This window comes from Parus major, chromosome 1, assembly GCF_001522545.3.
Source record: "Parus major isolate Abel chromosome 1, Parus_major1.1, whole genome shotgun sequence".
In the NCBI taxonomy this organism is placed as follows: Eukaryota; Metazoa; Chordata; class Aves; order Passeriformes; family Paridae; genus Parus; species Parus major.
The window spans coordinates 3,377,275-3,401,393 of record NC_031768.1 but is presented as its reverse complement, the minus strand read 5'-3'; the positions used below and the strand labels follow the sequence as shown (position 1 = coordinate 3,401,393).

General features: G+C 45.2%; 1 protein-coding gene and 2 long non-coding RNA genes across 4 annotated transcripts in view; 2 read left to right on the top strand and 1 right to left on the bottom strand.

The window, feature by feature from the left end:
* The window catches only part of LOC107205162, a 19,780-nt gene extending 10,021 nt beyond the window's left edge, over nt 1-9,759 (top strand). Inside the window, exons 2-3 of the long non-coding RNA XR_001521869.3 lie at nt 2,849-3,059; nt 8,814-9,759. This is a non-coding gene — a long non-coding RNA (uncharacterized LOC107205162). The remainder of the gene's footprint in view (nt 1-2,848; nt 3,060-8,813) is intronic.
* SH3BGR (SH3 domain binding glutamate rich protein) overlaps nt 6,788-24,119 on the bottom strand; it is a 37,131-nt gene continuing 19,799 nt past the window's right edge. The window contains exons 4-7 of one of the 2 annotated variants that reach the window (XM_015629401.1): nt 13,592-13,789; nt 10,452-10,481; nt 8,233-8,340; nt 6,788-7,286 (exon numbers count right to left, since the gene is read on the bottom strand). In XM_015629401.1, the coding sequence (XP_015484887.1) occupies nt 8,275-8,340; nt 10,452-10,481; nt 13,592-13,789 (294 nt within the window). In that variant the 3' untranslated portion in view covers nt 6,788-7,286; nt 8,233-8,274. The remainder of the gene's footprint in view (nt 7,287-8,232; nt 8,341-10,451; nt 10,482-13,591; nt 13,790-24,119) is intronic. The other variant, XM_015629412.1, reaches the window with a different exon arrangement.
* LOC117245507 overlaps nt 9,866-24,119 on the top strand; it is a 20,506-nt gene continuing 6,252 nt past the window's right edge. Inside the window, exon 1 of the long non-coding RNA XR_004500240.1 lies at nt 9,866-12,034. This is a non-coding gene — a long non-coding RNA (uncharacterized LOC117245507). The remainder of the gene's footprint in view (nt 12,035-24,119) is intronic.

The following is a 24,119-nucleotide window of genomic DNA, read 5'->3' as shown; positions in this document are numbered from 1 at the left end:
AACAATGGCAGCTGGGCCAGCCTTTCCTGCCAGCAGAGCTGCTCCATCCCTCTGCTCATCCTGGAGCCTCCTCTGGGCTCTCTCCAGCAGCTCCAGCTGCTCCCTGGGCTGGGTCCCAGGGCTGGGGCAGCTCTGCAGGTGGGGTCTCACCTCAGGGGGCTCGGGGACACAATCCCACATGTGAAGGAAGAACTTCCCGAGTTTCTGCCGCCAGCTCAGCGTCTAATTTGGAAACATAAAATACAGCCTGACAGGGCAGCCTTCACGAGTCTCTGACCTTCATCTCTGGCATGTCACTAAGCCCTGCTGCCAGCCTGGGCACTGTGGGGTGGGATCTGTCCCCAGAGGGGCTCCGGCACCTCCCGGGGGATTATCCCAGCGCAGGTTTCTGACACCACAGGGATCCAGTGTCTGCCAGGCTCTCTGATGCTCGAGTTGTAGCACACACGGTTCCAGCACACCCCCCCTTCAGACTGCAGGCACCAAAATATCTGTGGTTTCAGCTCTTACTCTTAGGCAAGAGGTTGATGCTGAGGTTTGGAATGGTAACAGTCGGGCAAAGATCGCCACGGGTTAAAAACGTGCTGCTAAGAACAGGAGTGCAGAATAATTTGCTAAGGACATTAAACACTGGCTGAATTCACTCTTTCCAGGTGCCTCCAGCACACTCCAGCTCCTGTACACCCATTATTTGTTGTCTTTGTCTGCTTCACACCCCATGCTCCCCCTGACACACACAGTGCTGCCCAAGAGATGTTATTGTCCCTTCCTCCCAACTAAGTTCCTCCTCCAGCTTTATGTTTTCTCTATTCCTGAATATGAAACAACTTCCATTATCCACCATTTTTGGGAATTTCCAGTTTGGAACTGTTGCTGCTCTACACCAACCAAGGTCCTGTTACTTCCTCTCATAAATTGGAGGGTGCCAGACTGGATAACTGGAATGGCTTCTCCCTGATCTCTTCAGATTTAACCTTTCACTGATTTAATCTTTTTGGTCAGGATTCAAACATTGCACAGACCTGCCCCAAAGGAGGTGCCAGGGAGTGCTTTGCAATGTGACTAGGTATCCTTTTTACTTCTGAAAATAACTCCTTGGGACATCTACTCATCACATTCCTCTTTGCCACGGCTGCATCACGTTACAGCTCCCCACAGCTTGGAGACAAACCTGTGCACACAAAACTCTGCCTGCTGGGCCAGTCCTAGGAGGACAGGATCCCAGTTCCCAGCAGAAATTCTTATTAGCCCCCAAAGAAGTTATGTGGGGACTCCATGCCACTGAATTTTATCTGATATCTGTACTTGGGGATCTTTCACTCCTCCCTGGGATGCTGCCCTGTTTTCCTCCACTCTGGCAGTGCTCCTCAGCATCCTGCCACTTCACATTTCTTTGGCACAGGCAGCCAAACACGGTCCCCAGGACCCACCCCTGGAGGTTTTCTGTACCCTGGGCATGTCCCTCCTCCTTCCCCACAACCTTCTCCTCTCCCAGTGCTGGGGATCAGGTGGTGGTGTCCTCACCACCCAAATTTTGGCCCTCCAAGAGCTTCTTCCTCCACCTCCTGTGTTTGTCTTTGGATGGGCCACGCTGGCAACTCCCCCAAAACCAGCCTGAGGCTGGCCAGAAGCTGAATATGATTTTCTCATAGTGATTTATCTGATTAAGACCACACAGATACCACCATCCAACCCATTTCAACTGGGTGCAGCATGACCCATCATTTAAATCCAGCAAGACTCTAATGCTAATGGAAAAATACTGGCTCCCACAGAAAGCCAGTATTCCTGCTGGGAATCACTCATGTGCAATGCCATGCAAAAACTGTAATCCCCCCCAGCCAGAGGGGTGCTGGAAGAGAATAAGCCTGTTTTATTTATTTTTTGAAGCCTATTGTGGAGGTAGATTCGCTTTTGTTAAAATAAAATATCAAATAAACAAAAAAATCCCCGTGGTGGGGGGTAAGGGAAACACAGGCTGGGCATGGGGAAAGAAAGCAGCTCGTGTGCTTGGTGCTGCCTGGAGAGCTCCAGGACTGCACATTTTATCAGGGTAATGTGATTTTGAAGGCTAAGGCTGGCAACAGCTGGGCTCAGCACTGCTCAGCACACGGCTCCAGCTCACCTGCAGAGCCCCAGCAGAGCAAATTGGAGCTGACAGGACAATGGCATCCAGCCAGGATCCCATCCTGGAGTTCAGCAGGGCAGAAACCACCGTGTTTTTACCCCAGCCCCACAGCTCAGGGGTTCCACAGCCACCCTCACCCTCTCCTTGTGCACTCTGAGCTCCGATGTGTCCTGGTATCTGTCTTGGAATTATGGAATCATTTATGTTGGAAAAGGCCTTTAAGATCATCAAGAACTGTTCCCCCAGCACTGCCAAGGCCACCACTGACCACGTCCCCAAGTGCCACATCTGCAGAGCTTTTAAATCCCTGCAAGGATGGTGGCCCCAGCCCTGCCCTGGGCAGCTCTGTCCCATGCTCAACAATGCTTTCCTTGCATAATTTTTTCCTCATATCCCATCTAAACTTCCCTTGGTGCAACTTGAGATCACTTCTTTTCGTCCTGTCACTTGTCACCCAGGAGCTGAGCCTGACCCCCACCTGGCCCCACCCTCCTGTCAGGGAGCTGTGGAGAGGGAGAAGATCCTTTCTTTGGGATTTGGTTTCTCTTTGATCCACAGAGCTCTGCTCTGGTGCTACACAGCTAAGGAGAAACAAGAAAAGATTAAAAAAAAAATAATAATTCCTCTCATTTCTTGCATTGTTTTGTGCCTCCTGTTTTCTGGAGCTGGGTTTTCCTGAGGAAGGAGAGGTGCTAACAGCTTTTTTTCCACACTTCTCAGCAAAATATCCAGCTAGCTGGCAGGAAGGCACTCTGTGTGACATCTTCCTCTAAGGATGTAGCCTCTGCAGTCTCAGGAATGTTCCAAACCTTTTCAGTGAAGGAGGAAACACGGAGAAGTTCTGTTCTGCTTCAAAATGTCACGGAATCACAGAAACATCAAGGTTGGAGGAAACCTTCATGGCCATCCAGTGAGCAAAAAGGAGTGAAAGGTGACCATATTCTCCTCCATTTCTCCTGCAGGCTGTTTAATAGGAGGGTTTGGTGAGAAAGCAGTGAAAACACAGTGTGAAGGAGAAGGTTTGGTGGCTGTCAGATATCAATATGATGGGGGGAAAAAATGTTATCATTTTAAAAGGGGAATGGACAACTGAGAAGCAAATAATCTTATCAAAGGAAGAAGGTGTTTTCATCTTTTAATCAGTGCATTGATACTTTGATTTTTATTCCTTTATCCTTCCTTTTAATCCTTCCTGATTTATTATTTTTATTGCAAATTCTCTGCAATATTTTCTTCCTTTCATGGGGAAATCAAGGTGCAAGGAAGTTAACTGGGTAGTCTGTGGTCAAGAATGGGCTTGGATGAGCTGGTATCAAAACTCAGCTTCTCTTAAATCTAGTGACAGGGTGATTCCTCACAAATCAAACATCCTGAAAGAGACAGGTACGGTGCCTCAAAGAAACTGTGGTGTCTAAAGCAGTCCCAGATGTTCTCAGAGATTCATCCTTCATCTCTCCACACTTTCTTCCTACTTTTATCCCTGGAGCTATTTAAAAGTGAAGATGAGACTCTTAAGGACACTTTTTAGTGGTGGTGTTGGCAGTGTTAAGTTTATGGTTGGATTCAGTGATCTCAAGGGTCTTTTCCAGCCTAAATGATCCCAAATTCTCAGTGACTGAAAGTCATCACCACAGTTCTCCACACCTGATTTGGACTCCTGCGCCTTTGATTGGTGTCATCCAGCTCTGCACCTTGAGTAACCAATGAGTTACTTTCCCCTGAGCTAAATGGAGACAGGAACTCGTTAAAATGAGTCTCAGCTGAGATTTGTTGCTCTCTCCCTTTGCTTCTTGCTTGGCAATGGTGGGAACAACAAGCATCCTTCAGGATATTTGACATCAAACCTAAAACTCACAATCTGCTCCCTGAAGGAATAACTGTCTTGAGTTCTCAGCTTCCCAGATGATATGTCAAGCATATTTCCAGCCTCCTGAAGCTGTCAAAGGATGCAGACAGACAGACTTACCTCCTTTAATGCTGATATTCTCACATTAAAGAGAAGGCTGGAATCAAGTTTTATTACTTGGAAGGTGGATGAACAGATGTGGTGGCTGGAAAAGTGTCCAGAAACCCTGACTGGGGGCTGGCACTGCCCTGGCAAAGCTCCTGAGCTGTTTAATTCCTCTCCAATGAATTTCACAAAGAGTTTTCTTAGGAGAAAATCTCTCACACAGTTTGTTGGCTCAGAAGTGCTCTCATCCGTGGCCCAAGTTGCCTTTGGACCTGCTGTTCCAAACCCTTTATTAGCAGCAGAGTGAAGCACCTCACATTTATTTTCCCACGAAACAAACAATTGACGAGCCCTATCCACTTTGTTGCTTGCCATGGTACTCGAAATCACGTCTTTTACACTTCAGCAGCCTGTGAAACTTGACAATCAATCATCCTAAAGTGCCAACAGCCACATCCTATGACATATATGGATCTGTAGGAAGCATAGCTTGAAGCCTTTCTAATTTTAGCTTGTTTCAGGATACAAGAAGTTTCAAGCATCAATCATCCAAGGAAAATGCTTTACATACCAAAGTGTCACCAAAAAAAAACACCAAAAAATATCCAGCCTGCTGGTTTGTGTGTAACTGGGGTGCACTGGGAGGGTTTTGCATCCATGGATTCCTGAGGCCTGTGAAATGCCATGTGCTCTGCCTTAACCAGCTGCAGTTGCCTTCTCCCAGTAAAGCAGGAATACAAAAATGCAGACAGTATTCCTCCAAGTGCATTTAAGCCAACAGCTCACAAATTCGTGCTGCTGATTTTCCTTCAGCTGTAGTTTAGAAAAGATTGAATTCTTTGCCCAGTTGCACTAAATTACTGCAGAAAGTATTAAGGTTATGTAAGCAGAATTAACATTATGGCTAAAACCACCAAGCAGCAGCCGGCCCCACTTTATCCTTGGCATACTCACAGCCTCCTTTTCTCCTGGCAGGAAGAATGACCAGCACCTGCTGATCCCAAGGAAGGCCCCAAATTTCTGTGCTGGCTGTAGGATCTTCCTCAATCCTGTTTGTTGTTTCACCCCAGTCACCAGCTGAAGACCAGGGCAGTGTGTCCCTCCCACGTGGGAGGCTCAGCATTCCTCACATTCCCTCCCAGCCTTCCCAGATTAGACCCTCTCCAGAAGATCACTGCTGTATTTCTGCCTTAACAAGAACGTGCAAAGTGTGGTGGGTTTTGTCCCAAAGCCTGCAGCCCTGCCTGATGTCCTGACTGCACTCAGGGATTTTGTTCTGGGGGAAAAGTGGAGCTTGTGGTTCATCAGCCACGGCAAGCTTAGGCAGCCTGGGAATACCTCAAGGCACAGAACACATTGGATTTACCTCATTTCCAGAGTGATTAACAAGTTCTGTGTTTATATTGTCCACTTTTACTCCAAAAAGTCCTGCTCAAAAGCTCTGCAGCAATGACTGGTGTCCTGACTTGGCTGCTGGTGAGAAGGGGAAAATTTTCCCTAGGAAGAGGAATTACCTGCAGGAATATAAGAAATGCTAAAATCAGTGCCTCCCCTAACCTGGTATTCAGTCTTTGAAAGTGGAAATGGGAAAAACAATTCAGGAATAGCAAGTCTGATATATTTAAATCCTTTTGCCCCCAGTCCCCAGCATCTGTGATTCCTTGGATTAAGGATGTTGTGGACACATCCCAAGGTGTAGTATCCATTTATGAGCCTCCTGTTCCTAACATTGCCCAATCCCATCCTGGACACATTGACACTCTCATCTTCCATAACATCCTGTGACGACAAATTCCAAAATTCCCTGACTCACTGCATAAAAACAGTCTCCCTCTTTTCTCTCTCAAGCTGATCTATTAATTTCATTGTGTCTGCTAATTTTCATTATGGTGTTGCAGGATTTTCTGACTCACTGTTCTGCATTCATCTTTGTGATTTTTTGTAGCTGCCTTGGCTTCCTCTCCAAACTGAAGAGTCTTTTCAGCCTCCTCATGAAGCAGCTGTTTCATCCTCTCCAGCTTCCATTTTTTCTGTATTTCTCACCTGCCCAGGTTTTCGCTGAGACCAGACTGCACAACCTGCTCAAGATATCAGTGCAGCCAGGTTTGTGTGGCCACAAAGCCCTGCCATCCTGCTGGCATTTCCCTGGCTCTTGGCCACTGCTGCACCTTGAGCTGAGGGTTTTGGAAGGACGTGGAGCTGCTGGAGAGAGCCCAGAGGAGGCTCCAGGATGAGCAGAGGGATGGAGCAGCTCTGCTGGCAGGAAAGGCTGGCCCAGCTGCCATTGTTCAGCCTGGCCAGGAGAAGCTTTGGGCTGAGCTCAGGGTGGCCTTGCAGGGCCTGAAGGAGCCCCAGGAAAGCTGGAGAGAGACAATTGCCAAGGGCTGCAGGGCCAGGAGCCAGGAAATAGCTTCAAACTGACAGAGAGTAGGTTTAGATGGGATATTGAGAAGAAATTCTTTATTGTGACAGGCCCTGGCACAGGGTGCCCAGAGAAGCTGTGGCTGCCCCATTCCTGAAAGTGTCCAAGGCCAGGTTGGATGGAGCCCTGAGAAACCTGGGATAGTGGAAGCTGGATGATCCTTAAGGTCCTTTCCAACCCAAACCATTCCATGATTCTAGGATTCCATGACTTTGTAGAGCCCACAACCCTAACGATGGAGAAAACGTCTGTGCAGAGTTAAATTAATGCTTTTGCAGACAAAGAGCAGATACGACAGAAAACACATTTATTTAAACTGCTGCACAATGGGAATCTCAATCATTTTCAAATGCCAGCTGAGGGAGAAGTGACTCACATGGCTTGTGTACAGGAAGCCTCTTTGAAGTTTTCAGTGCTGATTTTCTTTTCCTCTGAAGACGTCAGTGTGTGAGTGCAGTCGGCTGCTGAGTGGCAGCAGCGTGCTTGGCAGTGTTTGGACATGGAGAGAGACGTGGTTCCTGCCCTGGGGAGCTCACAATCTAAATGTGACACGGACAAAACTATCCCAACACATAACAATTGACTGAAATACCATCTGTCAGACATGAGATCCATTTTAACAAGCATCTGGAATACCAAATATATAGATAAATGCTGCAGGTGGGACAGAGTGGTGTCTGTGTTCTGTTTATGTTTTTGTGTTCATACAGGCACAAAAGGTAGTGGTGCTTTGCTTGGGAAAGGGATTTTCTTTTCTTTGGTGGGGTGGCTCCAGCTGGTGCTTCCTGAACAAAAACAAAGAAAATTAAATCAGGACTCAGCACTTCTGTGATGTTACAGATCTGAACTTTGGACAATGTTGTGATGAATTAATTCCCATGCAACAGATGAACCCAGATTTGGGAGAGGTAGCATGAAAGAAGAGATGGATTTCCTGCTCTGTCGAGGTGCTGGGAAATCCCACCAGCACCTGGTTGGTGAAACCTTTGGCAGCTGGGAATCCAGGCTGGACAGGGCTTGGACAAACCTGGGACAGTGGAAGGTGTCCCTGGCCATGGCAGGGGGCTGAACTGGATCATCTTTAAGGCCTTTTCCAACCCAAACCATTCCATGATTCTATGGATCCTAGAAAAAGCACTGTATCTGTGATCAGGGGGAAGTCCCATCACCCAAATGAAAATCTGCTGGGAATTCCAGCTCTCTTGTTTCAGTTTCTTGTCTGTATGTGATTTTCTGGTCTGTATTTCAGTGCAGGGGAAAAGGGACAGAGGAGGGTGAAAAGCTGAAAATTAGAATTAGAAAGGAGATGCTGACACAACTGGAGCAGTGCTGGTGTGCTCACACACCTGTACAGGACAAACTCTGCCTTCCAGATGTTTCCTGTTTTGTGATTTTAAATTTGGCCTATTGTCAGTAATTTTATACTGAGTCATATTTCTTGTCAGGCTCCTCTCTCTTACCAGTATTTTAAGTTTTCAATTAAATTTGAGAGAGAAATTCATGTAGGACATGGAGCTCCTAAAAGCTGCAATGGAATCATAGCTGAGTAAGAGAGAATAATTTTTATTCCATGTGAAAGACAAGCTGCAGCACTTAAATCTACTTTTGAGTCATCAGCTGGGTACTTTGTGCTTGGACACTTCGCCCGTCCACAACAATAATTATAAAAAATTGCAAGTTTATGTTACTTAAAGGGTATTTAAAAATTGTGCTTGATGTCTCAATATTTACCTGAAAACCTGTTCAAGAAATATTGTGTCATAGAGAACTGTACTAAGACTCTTCCTGCTCCTCCACCTCTTCTTTTTCTTCTCCCTCTCCCTGCTTTTCTTCTTCTTCCTTTTTTTTAATAATGGAAAATATTTGTTGTTATCATATAGGAATTGAAAGGAAAAAAAAACCAGTCTTGAAATGCAGAGCTCTGCTTTTACAACTGTTCTATTTATAGTAAATCCAATATTCTTTGGGATTCAAAAACAGGATTAATGTATAGAGTTTTTAATCTCAACATGGCAGGGCTTTATTTCGTGGAGTTAATAGGCACCTGCTGAAATATAAGAACCCTCTTCTTAAGGAGGCTGGAACACATGGTTAAGTTGCAGATAGATGCTCAAAATCAAAATGAGAATATGAAATAAATGTAAATATGACAAAAAGTTTAGTATTTTTAATTATGCACTTTCCTGGGGCAGCAAACAACTAAAGATTCATGGTACAGGAACTTGACTCCTGAACAATTTAAAATTCATCTGGGATCAGATAATACAGCCTTGTTTCTGTCTCAAAAGTTCTTATTCCTCTCTTTTATGCAGGAGAAATGACTCAAATGAAAGACAACAGCCCTTTGCTTCAATCAAGAGTTATCTGAATTTGTGTAACACAAACAGCAATCTCTGCTTATTCTCTTTCTGGAGTAAATGAAGCTCTACTCTGAAAAACAGCTGGGAATTGCTTTGTGGACTCCTCTGCTCCTCTTCCAGAGGTCTCTTGTCCAAAGACACTCCCTAATGGAGTGAATAAAATCAGTTTTATCTCAATCTGCCACCCCTTCACAAACTGCTTAGACTGCAAGAGTGACATGAATTTCTTCCTGGCATAATCAAATAACCAGTCACAGAATCAATGATGAGCTTTCAGTCATTGCAGGTCATACAGGAGCAGCACAGACTTTTGTTTTTCCTCTCAGGCTGTCTGTGCAGGAGTTGCTGAAGTGAAATCCTGCTTAAATATCTGCTTGGGAATGGAGCTGTTGGAATCAGATTCCTGGTCTCAATTGTTTCTCAGGGAAAAACATTGCACTAAAGAACCAGTGCTGAAAAACCAGAAATGTAATACAAACATCTGTGGATTAGAAGTTCTTGTGCCAAAGGAATATTTCCCCTCTGGGCATTTTCCTCCAGGAAAGGTGGATTTTTTTAGCTCATGAGAACTCTGACACAGGGCCTGGAGAGCCCACAGACAAGCCACATATTTCAGATGTTCCCAACTTCCATCCAAAACTCAAGTCAGTTACCTTTCACAGGAAAAAAGAAAGGAAAAAAAAAAGAATATAAAAAGGTTATTTTTTCTTGCTTGAAGCATTAGTTGGTGGTGCCAGGGTACAACTAACCAGGCTTGATGGCCCTCACCAGGCTCTCCAGGAGCCCCTGCACCTTGCTCATGGGTCCAGGAGCTTTAGGGTCAGGAAAACACATCCTGGGAGGAGCAGCTGAGGGAGCTGCAGGGGCTCAGCCTGGAGGAGGCTCAGGGGGAACCTCACTGCTCTGAACAACTCCCTGCCAGGAGGGGACAGCCGGGCTCTAAGGGAAAGGAGCAGAAATGGCCTAAAATGGCACCAGGGGAGGCTCAGGGTGGAGATTTGGAAATAAAATTTCCCTGGAAGAGCGGTCAGGCCTTGGGATGAGCTGCCCAGGGAGGTTTGGAGTCGCTGGAATTGTCCCAGAGGAGTCTGGATGTGGGGACAGGGTTTGGGGTGATGCTGCTGGGGCTGGGGTGGCACTGGGTGATCCTGTAGGTCTGGGCAAAGCAGAAAAGTGTTTGAGGATTTGCACCCAGGTCTTACAAATTGTCATGAGGGAAATATCTCCTTTATGGGCAGAACTGCCAAAATTGTCAGAAGGAGTCTTTTACACTGAAAATGCAATCACAGCATGGTGTCAGTCAGTGATTATCAAAGATAGACTTGTCATGGGAGTCCTTGGCAAATTTTATTGAAGACTCTGAAAGACAATTTCTCTTCCATTTACAGCTTTTAATGATTAAAGGCCCATCTTTGTTCCCAGTCAATAACACCACAATAGGACCAACCATTATCTCTAGCAGATTATGACTGTGGTGTATTTACTTTCATGAATAAGAATTTACCAGCTTTTGAGTGAAGCAAAGGGACTGAAAAGGAAATAAATACACACAAACAAAAGATGATAATAAAATATCCAGGTATACTATACCCCTGTTCCTGCATGTTCTTCCTTGCCTTCCTATGTAAGAGATACAAAAGAAAATGTTAAAAAGATAAATTAAAGAAAGAATATCAGAAATCAGACAGGGAAAACACAGCAGAAGTTAAATACTGAATTCAGGAAAATTATGTGGAATTCACTGGATTCATTTGGAGATAATGTTCTCCAAATTAACTCACAAAGCATATTCAAGCTAAACTTTTATGTTGGAAAAGGACTATAAAATCATTAAATTGAGCTCCCTTTTCCTCAGTTACTTCTGATCAAAACTGCTTCATTGGCAAGTGAATTTGGAGCTGGGTTTTGTTTGCTTGTTCAGGTGGAGTTTTTGTGGGATTTTTTGGTAACTAACTGGTCTATAAAATGAAAGTATAATCAGCATTATAGAGTCTTATCTATGCTATATATCATCATTCAGAATCTGGCTTGTGATTCTGTTCAGTGTTGTAGGCTGCAGCAGATGCCTTGGCTCAACAGGGAATAAGAAATAATACAAGCTGGTTTTAGACTGTAGATTGAGCAGAAGTGACAAGAGAGATAAAAAAGAAAAAAGAAAAATAAATGTACAAAGTGAATGGAATTTAATGCTAGATCCTAAGCTGGCTGTTGGGGGAAAGGGCTGATCCTACACAAAATCCCAAAGACAAGAGGCAGATGTCACAGGGCCATGCAGAAGGCAGAGGAGTTGATTTGGGCTCTCAGGGAATGAGTTAAGGGAAGGAGTTGCAGTGCCAGGGTTTAAATATGGCCTGGGGAATTGCTGAGACAGGATACAGACTTGCATTATATGATTTTTCAACATGTTTCTAAAATAATTTTGCCCTGAAGGGAGCCTAATCTGTACTGAAAACTGATTTAACTGGGACACCACTTGAAAAATATTCTAAACTCCAAGCTTAAATCTGAAGTCAAAATCAGGCAGTGAAACTACAGGAAATTTATTACATCAAGTCACCAGCAGGGTCCACGTGAGTTGGAGCTCAATCTTCCTTCCCTTCAAGAAACTCAAAACCAAAGGGACAGACAAAGCAAGCATGGGAGGCACTACATCCAAGTGGACAAAAAGCTCCTGGATTTCTGCATCTCCCAGGAACAGCAGCAGAAGTCGGAGAGAGCAGCATCCTCCGCACTGAACATCCCCTGCTACTGAGCACTGGGGGAACCTCCCAAAACCTGGACCCTCCCTGCAGCCCCAGGGCTGAGGCAGTCCCAGTTTGCTCTGGTTTCTGTCCTGTGCTCACTGGTGAAGGCTGAGGGAACTTCACCTCCCCGAGACTCTTCCAGAATTTCTCCTCAGCGCTGACATTTCTCCCGCGACGCCGCTGGAGAAAAGCTGGCTTGGATACACCCCACAAATGGGAGTTGTTTTTGAAGCAGTGCTAAATAACACCAGAATTCCAGTACTGAATTCCCACTGGTGTATTTCTTCAGCCATAGAACATAAAACTGCCATCTTTCAAATTTTTTGTGTTGAAAATACCTCTATCCTTCAGGACTTAACATCCATGGAGATACTCTGATGGCAATCTGGCACTCTTTGAGAGTATTTACTTTCATAAAACCCTGCTCAGGTAAGGAAATGGTATTTTCACTTTCTTTTATAAGCATAAAATGAGATACAGAGACCAAAGGTAGAATTCATCTCTCTGTAGCTGCCTCAGAGTTGCTCTCTTCTCATCTAACCCCTTCCTCTGTGCTGTCTGTAGGGAGCGAGTGAGAACAGCAGAATTCCTACAGAATGATTCATGCCATCCCAGCAGAAGTGATAATTGGGATGAACTATAGCAAGGCAGGCAGGTGCCACGGCACTGAAGTGATTTGTCCTGAGTGACACGGGAAGTGGGTGGTGGAACAGGGCAAAAAGTGTTTTCTGTGCTCTCTCCTCTGCTTCTCCCCTCCCTGAAAAACTGCAAAGAAATCTCTTTTCCACTTTTAGCTCCAATCCTTTCTGTGAGAAGCTGAGCAAGGTGCTGGTGGCACAGGAGTGGCACTGCATGATGTCAGTGCAAAACCTCTCCTACACAGCTGCCTGACACATTTGCAGACAAATTCCAGCATTCTGCTCTCATTTGAAAAGCATTAAAGCAGAATGCCAGCCAGAAGGGCAAGGCACCCAATCCAGGCAGCAGTTTTAGCTCCTCTTATGAGCCAAAAAAAATTTAAAAGGAGTTTGATGGCAGTCACCTGCCAGCTGAAATTCATAGCAACATAAAAAGTGCTTGGATATAATTTTCCTTGAGGAAGAATTTAGTTCCCACTGAGGACTGTCTCTCCTCATCACTGTTTTGAAATGATGAGTGGGACTTCCCAGTGGCTGAGGTGTGGAAAAGGGGCTTTTCCAGCCTAACAGTGACCAGATCAGTCACTATTAAAAAGGGCAGTGGGGAAAGACCAACAGACAGGGGAGAAATATTGGAGCTAGATGAAAAAAAAGCCACCAAACTTCATTTGTTCGCATTTTTAATGTAAGAGATGATGCATTTGTGCCAGATATTCCCCAGGAACCACCTGGTCTCCAAACACAGAAGAACCTGACAAGTGTGAGTGCTTCATGCAGCTGCAGGTCTGACTCCCTGGGAAGGGTTGGCATCCAAAAAAACCCATCCTTAAACGACAACCTGAGCTGCAGTTTGAGGTCTGTAATACCAGAGCAGGAGCAGACAGAAAGGAAAACATTGGCCTCTGTTTCTGCACAGCCCAGGGGATTCTGCAAGGCCTGGGGAAGTCACTGTTGGATCTGCAGCAAACATTCCCAACCAGATTTATGAGCACTGCTCATGCTGGCTGTTGAGAGCAGCAATTTTATTTTTTTTTCACACAGGCAGGACTCAGATGTCCAGTCCTAAATTATCCTCCATAACTAGACTCTGGTTCCCAATGGCCATCAAGATAAAGTAAAAAGCTTGGGGTAACAAGTGGCAAAAGGCAGCTGCTGTTATGCAAGAATCAGGACAAAGTTCCCTGGAGTTTTATCCAGGTTTCATATCATCCTGGTATCAAAGAAAATACATCCAAGAGACACTCTGCAATCAGTCACCCTGGGGCACACCAGGAGGGCTTGTGGGCTTATGTTTCATGTGCTTAGCACAGGTAAAACCCCCAGATCACAAAGAGAAAGGAAAAATTACCTGTTGATCTTCTGGTGGTGTCTGGTCAGACTGAGCCTCTTCAGGGGCCCCTTCATCTGCCTTGTCTCCTGTGTGTGCCTCAGTTTCATTTGTGGCATCAGATTTTTCATCCTTAGAATCAGATTTATCTTCTGTGGCTTCTGATTTCTCCTCTGTGGCATCAGACTTCTGCTCCGTGGCATCAGACTTTTCAGTCTCCTGGCAGCAAAGGGGAAGTCATGGAAAGCTTCAAGGCACATAATCAATAATTCATTTCTACAAAATTCTTGATTTTTGGGATTTTATTTTGGGAAATTATTTTGGGAAAGTGTTTTTCTATTTTTGCTTCAGCTCTCAAATGAAAATACCCCCTTTTAGGGTGTATTTCTCCTGTGAGAAGAACACTTGCTGGCATGTTGAGCAGGTGGGGTTTGTGTAGGGAAAACATGAATTCAAGCCCTTCTCAGCACAGAAGATTCTCTAACTTTCCTCTAGAAAGTTCAATAGAAACCAAAGCTCACCCTGATGGCACATTTGAGCTTCAAGGAAAAAAAAAAACAACCTTTTTCCACCAGCATGAATTCCAAATAAACATCATCTTGAAAACAGAAAGTAATAAAGAAAACAGGAAGGAAATGTTTTCAAGGAAAACAGAAGTAATAAAGGATTTCACATTTAGTCTCTTAACTTTCTTGCTTAAAAACATCAGGAAACTCTTCCCACATCAGTCAATCAAGTCCATTTATTCCAGCACCATAACCAAGCACCTCCTGGGAGGTTCTTTATTTGACAAATATCCTGGTGTCCTTTCAGCTGGGTGGCTGTGAAAGGTCACAGTGGCTCCCACACTGTGTCAGATAAAAGGAGGCCTCGAGTGGAACAGCAAAAATATGATGAAATGCAAGAGCATGAAGTGCAAAGTCACCTTATTTGGGACAAGCAGTTCTGGGTCAGAGACTAGAAAGTGATTTTTCTATTGTACTTTAGGAGCTTGTTAGTTAATGCTCATCAAGCAGGAAAAAGATGGGTGGATTTAAATAGGCATGGGATAACTGAGCCATGAGTGTGACAGTGAAAGAGGTAAAAAATGTGATCCTCAGATGCATGAGGTGAGGCAAAACCTCCTCTGGGTCGTTCTGTGCCATCCCAGCCACTCAGGCTCAAGAAAGGAACTCAGACTGGAACAGGTGCAGAGAGGGCCACAGGAACATCTGAGGGAGTGGAGAGCCTGTCTTATGAAAGGGTGACAAAAAAAGCTCCATTGCTTTAATCTGTTGAAAGTGATGCTGTGAGAGGATATGATGGCACTCCCAAAATAGATCAGAGTAAACATCAGACAGGGATAGGATAAGGAAGAGTACTGAGGGAGATGCAAAATGAGTACAAATTGGCTGTGAAGAACAATTCTAATCATCATCAGTGGGAGATTTCACAAGAGATTTGTAGTAGAAAAGCTGAGGTAAAGGACCTTATTCATTAAAAGGAAATTTGACCTCTTTCTGAGAGGTGTTATCTGGGGTGGGTTACTCTGGCACTCAGGGGAGGTCCTGTCCTGTGTCATCCTGAGTCCCACACACTTTGGGAAGAGCAGCACATCCCTGAGAGGAGACAAACTCCTTCCCCATCCCTGTGACCAAGCCCTTACAACTCAGCCACCCGGATGGTTCAGGGTTTGCTGCTTTTCCATAATTTCATTTGTCTCTACAGTTTAACAGAAGCCCTCAGTCATGTTCCCCCATCCTTTAAACTTCACAAGTCCTCCTCCAGTGTCCCCATGATGATTTCCTCAGCCAGTGCACTTCTTCTGCAGGGCAGGGCATGTCTGTTTGGCTTTTATCCCCAGAGCTGACTGGCTGAGAGCACAGCACATCTCTTTTTCCCAAGATGTGCTGTGGGACATAAGAGATGTCCTCCTGCTGACAAGCTCTGCTGGATGGGGACAGAAATGATAGGAAGGAGCTTAGGAAAGTTTGGAAGCAGATATCACAGCAGTTTGGTGTTTTTGCCCAAATTTGACTGCCTGTAAGGCTTGGTGCTCTTCTGGCAGTTTTCTCCTGAATTGTGGAAAGTTGATTTTACATCTGAATTACTTGCAGTGAGAAGAGAGTGGGCACAAAGGTCCCTAAGTTCTCCTTGCTCTGGAACTGGAGCAGGAGCTGATGAAGATTAAAGCTTTAAAAAGTAAAACATTTCTACCTCACACTGGTTTCACACTCTGTCACACAGCTGCACCAGGGTTTCTGCCAGCACGTGGGGGATGCACGGGGATGGAGCAGAAGGAGCCAGAGGAAGGAGGAGGGAGAAAAGACAATTTCTTTTTCTGGCAATACCACCTCATTTCAAGTGCACATAAAACTGTGGGCTCACTGCACTCTGATGCTGGTGGCATTGTTATTAAAAACAGATCTACAGAGACACTTGGATTGGTTTATTATTTACTTTTCTCCCAGAAGCCAAAAAATATTTGAAGATTAAAATACATAGTAACACAAACATACATTGAAATTCTCTTGTGCAACACTGTGTTAATGCATTATTTTCTTAAGGAAATGGCAACTTGTTACAGACATTTCTTTGCAGAAGTTCCTCTAATGAAAAGGACAGTGTTAATGAGAATTAAATTAATAGAATTACTGACCATAATTTGGGTTGGAAGGGACCTTAAAGATCAGCTTGTTCCAAATTCCTTGCCATGGGCAGAGACACCCTACACTGGACCTGGTTGCTCAGAGCCCCATCCAACCTGGTCTTGAAATTGGTTAAGTATTTCTTTTCAGCACAAATATTAACATTTCATTAAAATCCATGCACTCAGTATTTTTGGCTGGGACATAAAATGCATAAGGACCACAGAGAAAATCCTAATTAAAATGACCCTATTGAGTGAATCCATCTCAGATGGATCACATGCTTAGATCATAAAGCACAAAAAAAAAGAGTTGTAGCTGAAAGAACTAAACTCTAGAAGCAGCATGTTATCAGCCAGAACACACACACACAGAGCTCTTGTTAATTATATGGAGAACTCTGACATTCAGAATATCATTGCTACACTGGCTCTCCATAGAAACACAGAATTTAATTTTCAACGAATTCAAAATGAAGTACCATTTCTAAAGATTGGCTGACAGGTCATTTTCTCTTTAAATAAAAAGTACATAGCACAAACTTGTAATTCCAAGCAGATTTAGGAGAAACCTTCTTCCACAAACTTAAGCTTGAGTATCTACAGATTTGGGCATATCAAGATTCTGGATATTAAGATCAAGAATAGTGGGATTAAGGCTTCAAGTATGTACAGTATTTGAAAACAGACCCTCAACTCACATAAATCACTGAGTTCACTGAGTCAGACTAAGCATAAAAATGGTGCCAACTTTAAAAAAATGTACCCAGCTTTTGAGGCAGCTGAGACTGACACACCTGACCCCAAACATACAAACTACACTGATTATAGCTCAGATCTACACATGTATCCTATTGGGACATCACTACTCAGGCCACTAATCCAAGATTAAACAGGATTTCTCTGAATCTATCACAAATTTGAGTGATCTTTGGGTCAGACATAAGGCACAGCTGCCTTTCAATCCCAGCCTGCTCTGAACCTGATGTAGACCTGCAGGTGAGGGGGTATTTGGTATTAATAGATTAAATTACTTATTAACACTAGCACAATCTGCTGCTTCTCTCAGGCACAGAAAACTGTTCTGCTCAGCCCTGCTAAATGATGCTTTGGAAAACACAAAAACCATTTGTGGTGAGGAGACAACAGGAGAGAGGGTGATGTGAGCTAACAAACCCTTGCTGAAGCACCACAAATTGGATTGGCTTCTTGTAAAGTCACTGGATTTTATGGGCACATTGCACCCTTCAAAGCAAATAGATCAAAGATCTAATATCATCTACATCAAATAAATGTACTTGTTATGATAAAATCACAGAATCAGAGAACCACAGAAATACTTGGGTTGAAAGGGACCATAAAGATCATCTTGTTCCATGGGCAGGGACACATTCCACTGTCCCAGGTTACTCAGAGCTCCATCCAACCTGGCCTTGGACACTTCCAGGGATGGGGCAGCCAAAACTTCTCTGGGAAAATGCATCACTCCCCTCACAGGAAGGAATTCCTTTGTAATAGCTAATCCAAACCTACTCTCTGTTAGTTTGAAGCCATTCCCTGTGTCCTGTCCCTGCAGCCCTTGGCAATTGTCTCTCTCCAGCTTTCCTGGGGCTCCTTCAGGCCCTGCAAGGCCACCCTGAGCTCAGCCCAAAGCTTCTCCTGGCCAGGCTGAACAATGGCAGCTGGGCCAGCCTTTCCTGCCAGCAGAGCTGCTCCATCCCTCTGCTCATCCTGGAGCCTCCTCTGGGCTCTCTCCAGCAGCTCCACGTCCTTCCAAAACCCTCAGCTCAAGGTGCAGCAGTGGCCAAGAGCCAGGGAAATGCCAGCAGGATGGCAGGGCTTTGTGGCCACACAAACCTGGCTGCACTGATATCTTGAGCAGGTTGTGCAGTCTGGTCTCAGCGAAAACCTGGGCAGGTGAGAAATACAGAAAAAATGGAAGCTGGAGAGGATGAAACAGCTGCTTCATGAGGAGGCTGAAAAGACTCTTCAGTTTGGAGAGGAAGCCAAGGCAGCTACAAAAAATCACAAAGATGAATGCAGAACAGTGAGTCAGAAAATCCTGCAACACCATAATGAAAATTAGCAGACACAATGAAATTAATAGATCAGCTTGAGAGAGAAAAGAGGGAGACTGTTTTTATGCAGTGAGTCAGGGAATTTTGGAATTTGTCGTCACAGGATGTTATGGAAGATGAGAGTGTCAATGTGTCCAGGATGGGATTGGGCAATGTTAGGAACAGGAGGCTCATAAATGGATACTACACCTTGGGATGTGTCCACAACATCCTTAATCCAAGGAATCACAGATGCTGGGGACTGGGGGCAAAAGGATTTAAATATATCAGACTTGCTATTCCTGAATTGTTTTTCCCATTTCCACTTTCAAAGACTGAATACCAGGTTAGGGGAGGCACTGATTTTAGCATTTCTTATATTCCTGCAGGTAATTCCTCTTCCTAGGGAAAATTTTCCCCTTCTCACCAGCAGCCAAGTCAGGACACCAGTCATTGCTGCAGAGCTTTTGAGCAGGACTTTTTGGAGTAAAAGTGGACAATATAAACACAGAACTTGTTAATCACTCTGGAAATGAGGTAAATCCAATGTGTTCTGTGCCTTGAGGTATTCCCAGGCTGCCTAAGCTTGCCGTGGCTGATGAACCACAAGCTCCACTTTTCCCCCAGAACAAAATCCCTGAGTGCAGTCAGGACATCAGGCAGGGCTGCAGGCTTTGGGACAAAACCCACCACACTTTGCACGTTCTTGTTAAGGCAGAAATACAGCAGTGATCTTCTGGAGAGGGTCTAATCTGGGAAGGCTGGGAGGGAATGTGAGGAATGCTGAGCCTCCCACGTGGGAGGGACACACTGCCCTGGTCTTCAGCTGGTGACTGGGGTGAAACAACAAACAGGATTGAGGAAGATCCTACAGCCAGCACAGAAATTTGGGGCCTTCCTTGGGATCAGCAGGTGCTGGTCATTCTTCCTGCCAGGAGAAAAGGAGGCTGTGAGTATGCCAAGGATAAAGTGGGGCCGGCTGCTGCTTGGTGGTTTTAGCCATAATGTTAATTCTGCTTACATAACCTTAATACTTTCTGCAGTAATTTAGTGCAACTGGGCAAAGAATTCAATCTTTTCTAAACTACAGCTGAAGGAAAATCAGCAGCACGAATTTGTGAGCTGTTGGCTTAAATGCACTTGGAGGAATACTGTCTGCATTTTTGTATTCCTGCTTTACTGGGAGAAGGCAACTGCAGCTGGTTAAGGCAGAGCACATGGCATTTCACAGGCCTCAGGAATCCATGGATGCAAAACCCTCCCAGTGCACCCCAGTTACACACAAACCAGCAGGCTGGATATTTTTTGGTGTTTTTTTTTGGTGACACTTTGGTATGTAAAGCATTTTCCTTGGATGATTGATGCTTGAAACTTCTTGTATCCTGAAACAAGCTAAAATTAGAAAGGCTTCAAGCTATGCTTCCTACAGATCCATATATGTCATAGGATGTGGCTGTTGGCACTTTAGGATGATTGATTGTCAAGTTTCACAGGCTGCTGAAGTGTAAAAGACGTGATTTCGAGTACCATGGCAAGCAACAAAGTGGATAGGGCTCGTCAATTGTTTGTTTCGTGGGAAAATAAATGTGAGGTGCTTCACTCTGCTGCTAATAAAGGGTTTGGAACAGCAGGTCCAAAGGCAACTTGGGCCACGGATGAGAGCACTTCTGAGCCAACAAACTGTGTGAGAGATTTTCTCCTAAGAAAACTCTTTGTGAAATTCATTGGAGAGGAATTAAACAGCTCAGGAGCTTTGCCAGGGCAGTGCCAGCCCCCAGTCAGGGTTTCTGGACACTTTTCCAGCCACCACATCTGTTCATCCACCTTCCAAGTAATAAAACTTGATTCCAGCCTTCTCTTTAATGTGAGAATATCAGCATTAAAGGAGGTAAGTCTGTCTGTCTGCATCCTTTGACAGCTTCAGGAGGCTGGAAATATGCTTGACATATCATCTGGGAAGCTGAGAACTCAAGACAGTTATTCCTTCAGGGAGCAGATTGTGAGTTTTAGGTTTGATGTCAAATATCCTGAAGGATGCTTGTTGTTCCCACCATTGCCAAGCAAGAAGCAAAGGGAGAGAGCAACAAATCTCAGCTGAGACTCATTTTAACGAGTTCCTGTCTCCATTTAGCTCAGGGGAAAGTAACTCATTGGTTACTCAAGGTGCAGAGCTGGATGACACCAATCAAAGGCGCAGGAGTCCAAATCAGGTGTGGAGAACTGTGGTGATGACTTTCAGTCACTGAGAATTTGGGATCATTTAGGCTGGAAAAGACCCTTGAGATCACTGAATCCAACCATAAACTTAACACTGCCAACACCACCACTAAAAAGTGTCCTTAAGAGTCTCATCTTCACTTTTAAATAGCTCCAGGGATAAAAGTAGGAAGAAAGTGTGGAGAGATGAAGGATGAATCTCTGAGAACATCTGGGACTGCTTTAGACACCACAGTTTCTTTGAGGCACCGTACCTGTCTCTTTCAGGATGTTTGATTTGTGAGGAATCACCCTGTCACTAGATTTAAGAGAAGCTGAGTTTTGATACCAGCTCATCCAAGCCCATTCTTGACCACAGACTACCCAGTTAACTTCCTTGCACCTTGATTTCCCCATGAAAGGAAGAAAATATTGCAGAGAATTTGCAATAAAAATAATAAATCAGGAAGGATTAAAAGGAAGGATAAAGGAATAAAAATCAAAGTATCAATGCACTGATTAAAAGATGAAAACACCTTCTTCCTTTGATAAGATTATTTGCTTCTCAGTTGTCCATTCCCCTTTTAAAATGATAACATTTTTTCCCCCCATCATATTGATATCTGACAGCCACCAAACCTTCTCCTTCACACTGTGTTTTCACTGCTTTCTCACCAAACCCTCCTATTAAACAGCCTGCAGGAGAAATGGAGGAGAATATGGTCACCTTTCACTCCTTTTTGCTCACTGGATGGCCATGAAGGTTTCCTCCAACCTTGATGTTTCTGTGATTCCGTGACATTTTGAAGCAGAACAGAACTTCTCCGTGTTTCCTCCTTCACTGAAAAGGTTTGGAACATTCCTGAGACTGCAGAGGCTACATCCTTAGAGGAAGATGTCACACAGAGTGCCTTCCTGCCAGCTAGCTGGATATTTTGCTGAGAAGTGTGGAAAAAAAGCTGTTAGCACCTCTCCTTCCTCAGGAAAACCCAGCTCCAGAAAACAGGAGGCACAAAACAATGCAAGAAATGAGAGGAATTATTATTTTTTTTTTAATCTTTTCTTGTTTCTCCTTAGCTGTGTAGCACCAGAGCAGAGCTCTGTGGATCAAAGAGAAACCAAATCCCAAAGAAAGGATCTTCTCCCTCTCCACAGCTCCCTGACAGGAGGGTGGGGCCAGGTGGGGGTCAGGCTCAGCTCCTGGGTGACAAGTGACAGGACGAAAAGAAGTGATCTCAAGTTGCACCAAGGGAAGTTTAGATGGGATATGAGGAAAAATTTATGCAAGGAAAGCATTGTTGAGCATGGGACAGAGCTGCCCAGGGCAGGGCTGGGGCCACCATCCTTGCAGGGATTTAAAAGCTCTGCAGATGTGGCACTTGGGGACGTGGTCAGTGGTGGCCTTGGCAGTGCTGGGGGAACAGTTCTTGATGATCTTAAAGGCCTTTTCCAACATAAATGATTCCATAATTCCAAGACAGATACCAGGACACATCGGAGCTCAGAGTGCACAAGGAGAGGGTGAGGGTGGCTGTGGAACCCCTGAGCTGTGGGGCTGGGGTAAAAACACGGTGGTTTCTGCCCTGCTGAACTCCAGGATGGGATCCTGGCTGGATGCCATTGTCCTGTCAGCTCCAATTTGCTCTGCTGGGGCTCTGCAGGTGAGCTGGAGCCGTGTGCTGAGCAGTGCTGAGCCCAGCTGTTGCCAGCCTTAGCCTTCAAAATCACATTACCCTGATAAAATGTGCAGTCCTGGAGCTCTCCAGGCAGCACCAAGCACACGAGCTGCTTTCTTTCCCCATGCCCAGCCTGTGTTTCCCTTACCCCCCACCACGGGGATTTTTTTGTTTATTTGATATTTTATTTTAACAAAAGCGAATCTACCTCCACAATAGGCTTCAAAAAATAAATAAAACAGGCTTATTCTCTTCCAGCACCCCTCTGGCTGGGGGGGATTACAGTTTTTGCATGGCATTGCACATGAGTGATTCCCAGCAGGAATACTGGCTTTCTGTGGGAGCCAGTATTTTTCCATTAGCATTAGAGTCTTGCTGGATTTAAATGATGGGTCATGCTGCACCCAGTTGAAATGGGTTGGATGGTGGTATCTGTGTGGTCTTAATCAGATAAATCACTATGAGAAAATCATATTCAGCTTCTGGCCAGCCTCAGGCTGGTTTTGGGGGAGTTGCCAGCGTGGCCCATCCAAAGACAAACACAGGAGGTGGAGGAAGAAGCTCTTGGAGGGCCAAAATTTGGGTGGTGAGGACACCACCACCTGATCCCCAGCACTGGGAGAGGAGAAGGTTGTGGGGAAGGAGGAGGGACATGCCCAGGGTACAGAAAACCTCCAGGGGTGGGTCCTGGGGACCGTGTTTGGCTGCCTGTGCCAAAGAAATGTGAAGTGGCAGGATGCTGAGGAGCACTGCCAGAGTGGAGGAAAACAGGGCAGCATCCCAGGGAGGAGTGAAAGATCCCCAAGTACAGATATCAGATAAAATTCAGTGGCATGGAGTCCCCACATAACTTCTTTGGGGGCTAATAAGAATTTCTGCTGGGAACTGGGATCCTGTCCTCCTAGGACTGGCCCAGCAGGCAGAGTTTTGTGTGCACAGGTTTGTCTCCAAGCTGTGGGGAGCTGTAACGTGATGCAGCCGTGGCAAAGAGGAATGTGATGAGTAGATGTCCCAAGGAGTTATTTTCAGAAGTAAAAAGGATACCTAGTCACATTGCAAAGCACTCCCTGGCACCTCCTTTGGGGCAGGTCTGTGCAATGTTTGAATCCTGACCAAAAAGATTAAATCAGTGAAAGGTTAAATCTGAAGAGATCAGGGAGAAGCCATTCCAGTTATCCAGTCTGGCACCCTCCAATTTATGAGAGGAAGTAACAGGACCTTGGTTGGTGTAGAGCAGCAACAGTTCCAAACTGGAAATTCCCAAAAATGGTGGATAATGGAAGTTGTTTCATATTCAGGAATAGAGAAAACATAAAGCTGGAGGAGGAACTTAGTTGGGAGGAAGGGACAATAACATCTCTTGGGCAGCACTGTGTGTGTCAGGGGGAGCATGGGGTGTGAAGCAGACAAAGACAACAAATAATGGGTGTACAGGAGCTGGAGTGTGCTGGAGGCACCTGGAAAGAGTGAATTCAGCCAGTGTTTAATGTCCTTAGCAAATTATTCTGCACTCCTGTTCTTAGCAGCACGTTTTTAACCCGTGGCGATCTTTGCCCGACTGTTACCATTCCAAACCTCAGCATCAACCTCTTGCCTAAGAGTAAGAGCTGAAACCACAGATATTTTGGTGCCTGCAGTCTGAAGGGGGGGTGTGCTGGAACCGTGTGTGCTACAACTCGAGCATCAGAGAGCCTGGCAGACACTGGATCCCTGTGGTGTCAGAAACCTGCGCTGGGATAATCCCCCGGGAGGTGCCGGAGCCCCTCTGGGGACAGATCCCACCCCACAGTGCCCAGGCTGGCAGCAGGGCTTAGTGACATGCCAGAGATGAAGGTCAGAGACTCGTGAAGGCTGCCCTGTCAGGCTGTATTTTATGTTTCCAAATTAGACGCTGAGCTGGCGGCAGAAACTCGGGAAGTTCTTCCTTCACATGTGGGATTGTGTCCCCGAGCCCCCTGAGGTGAGACCCCACCTGCAGAGCTGCCCCAGCCCTG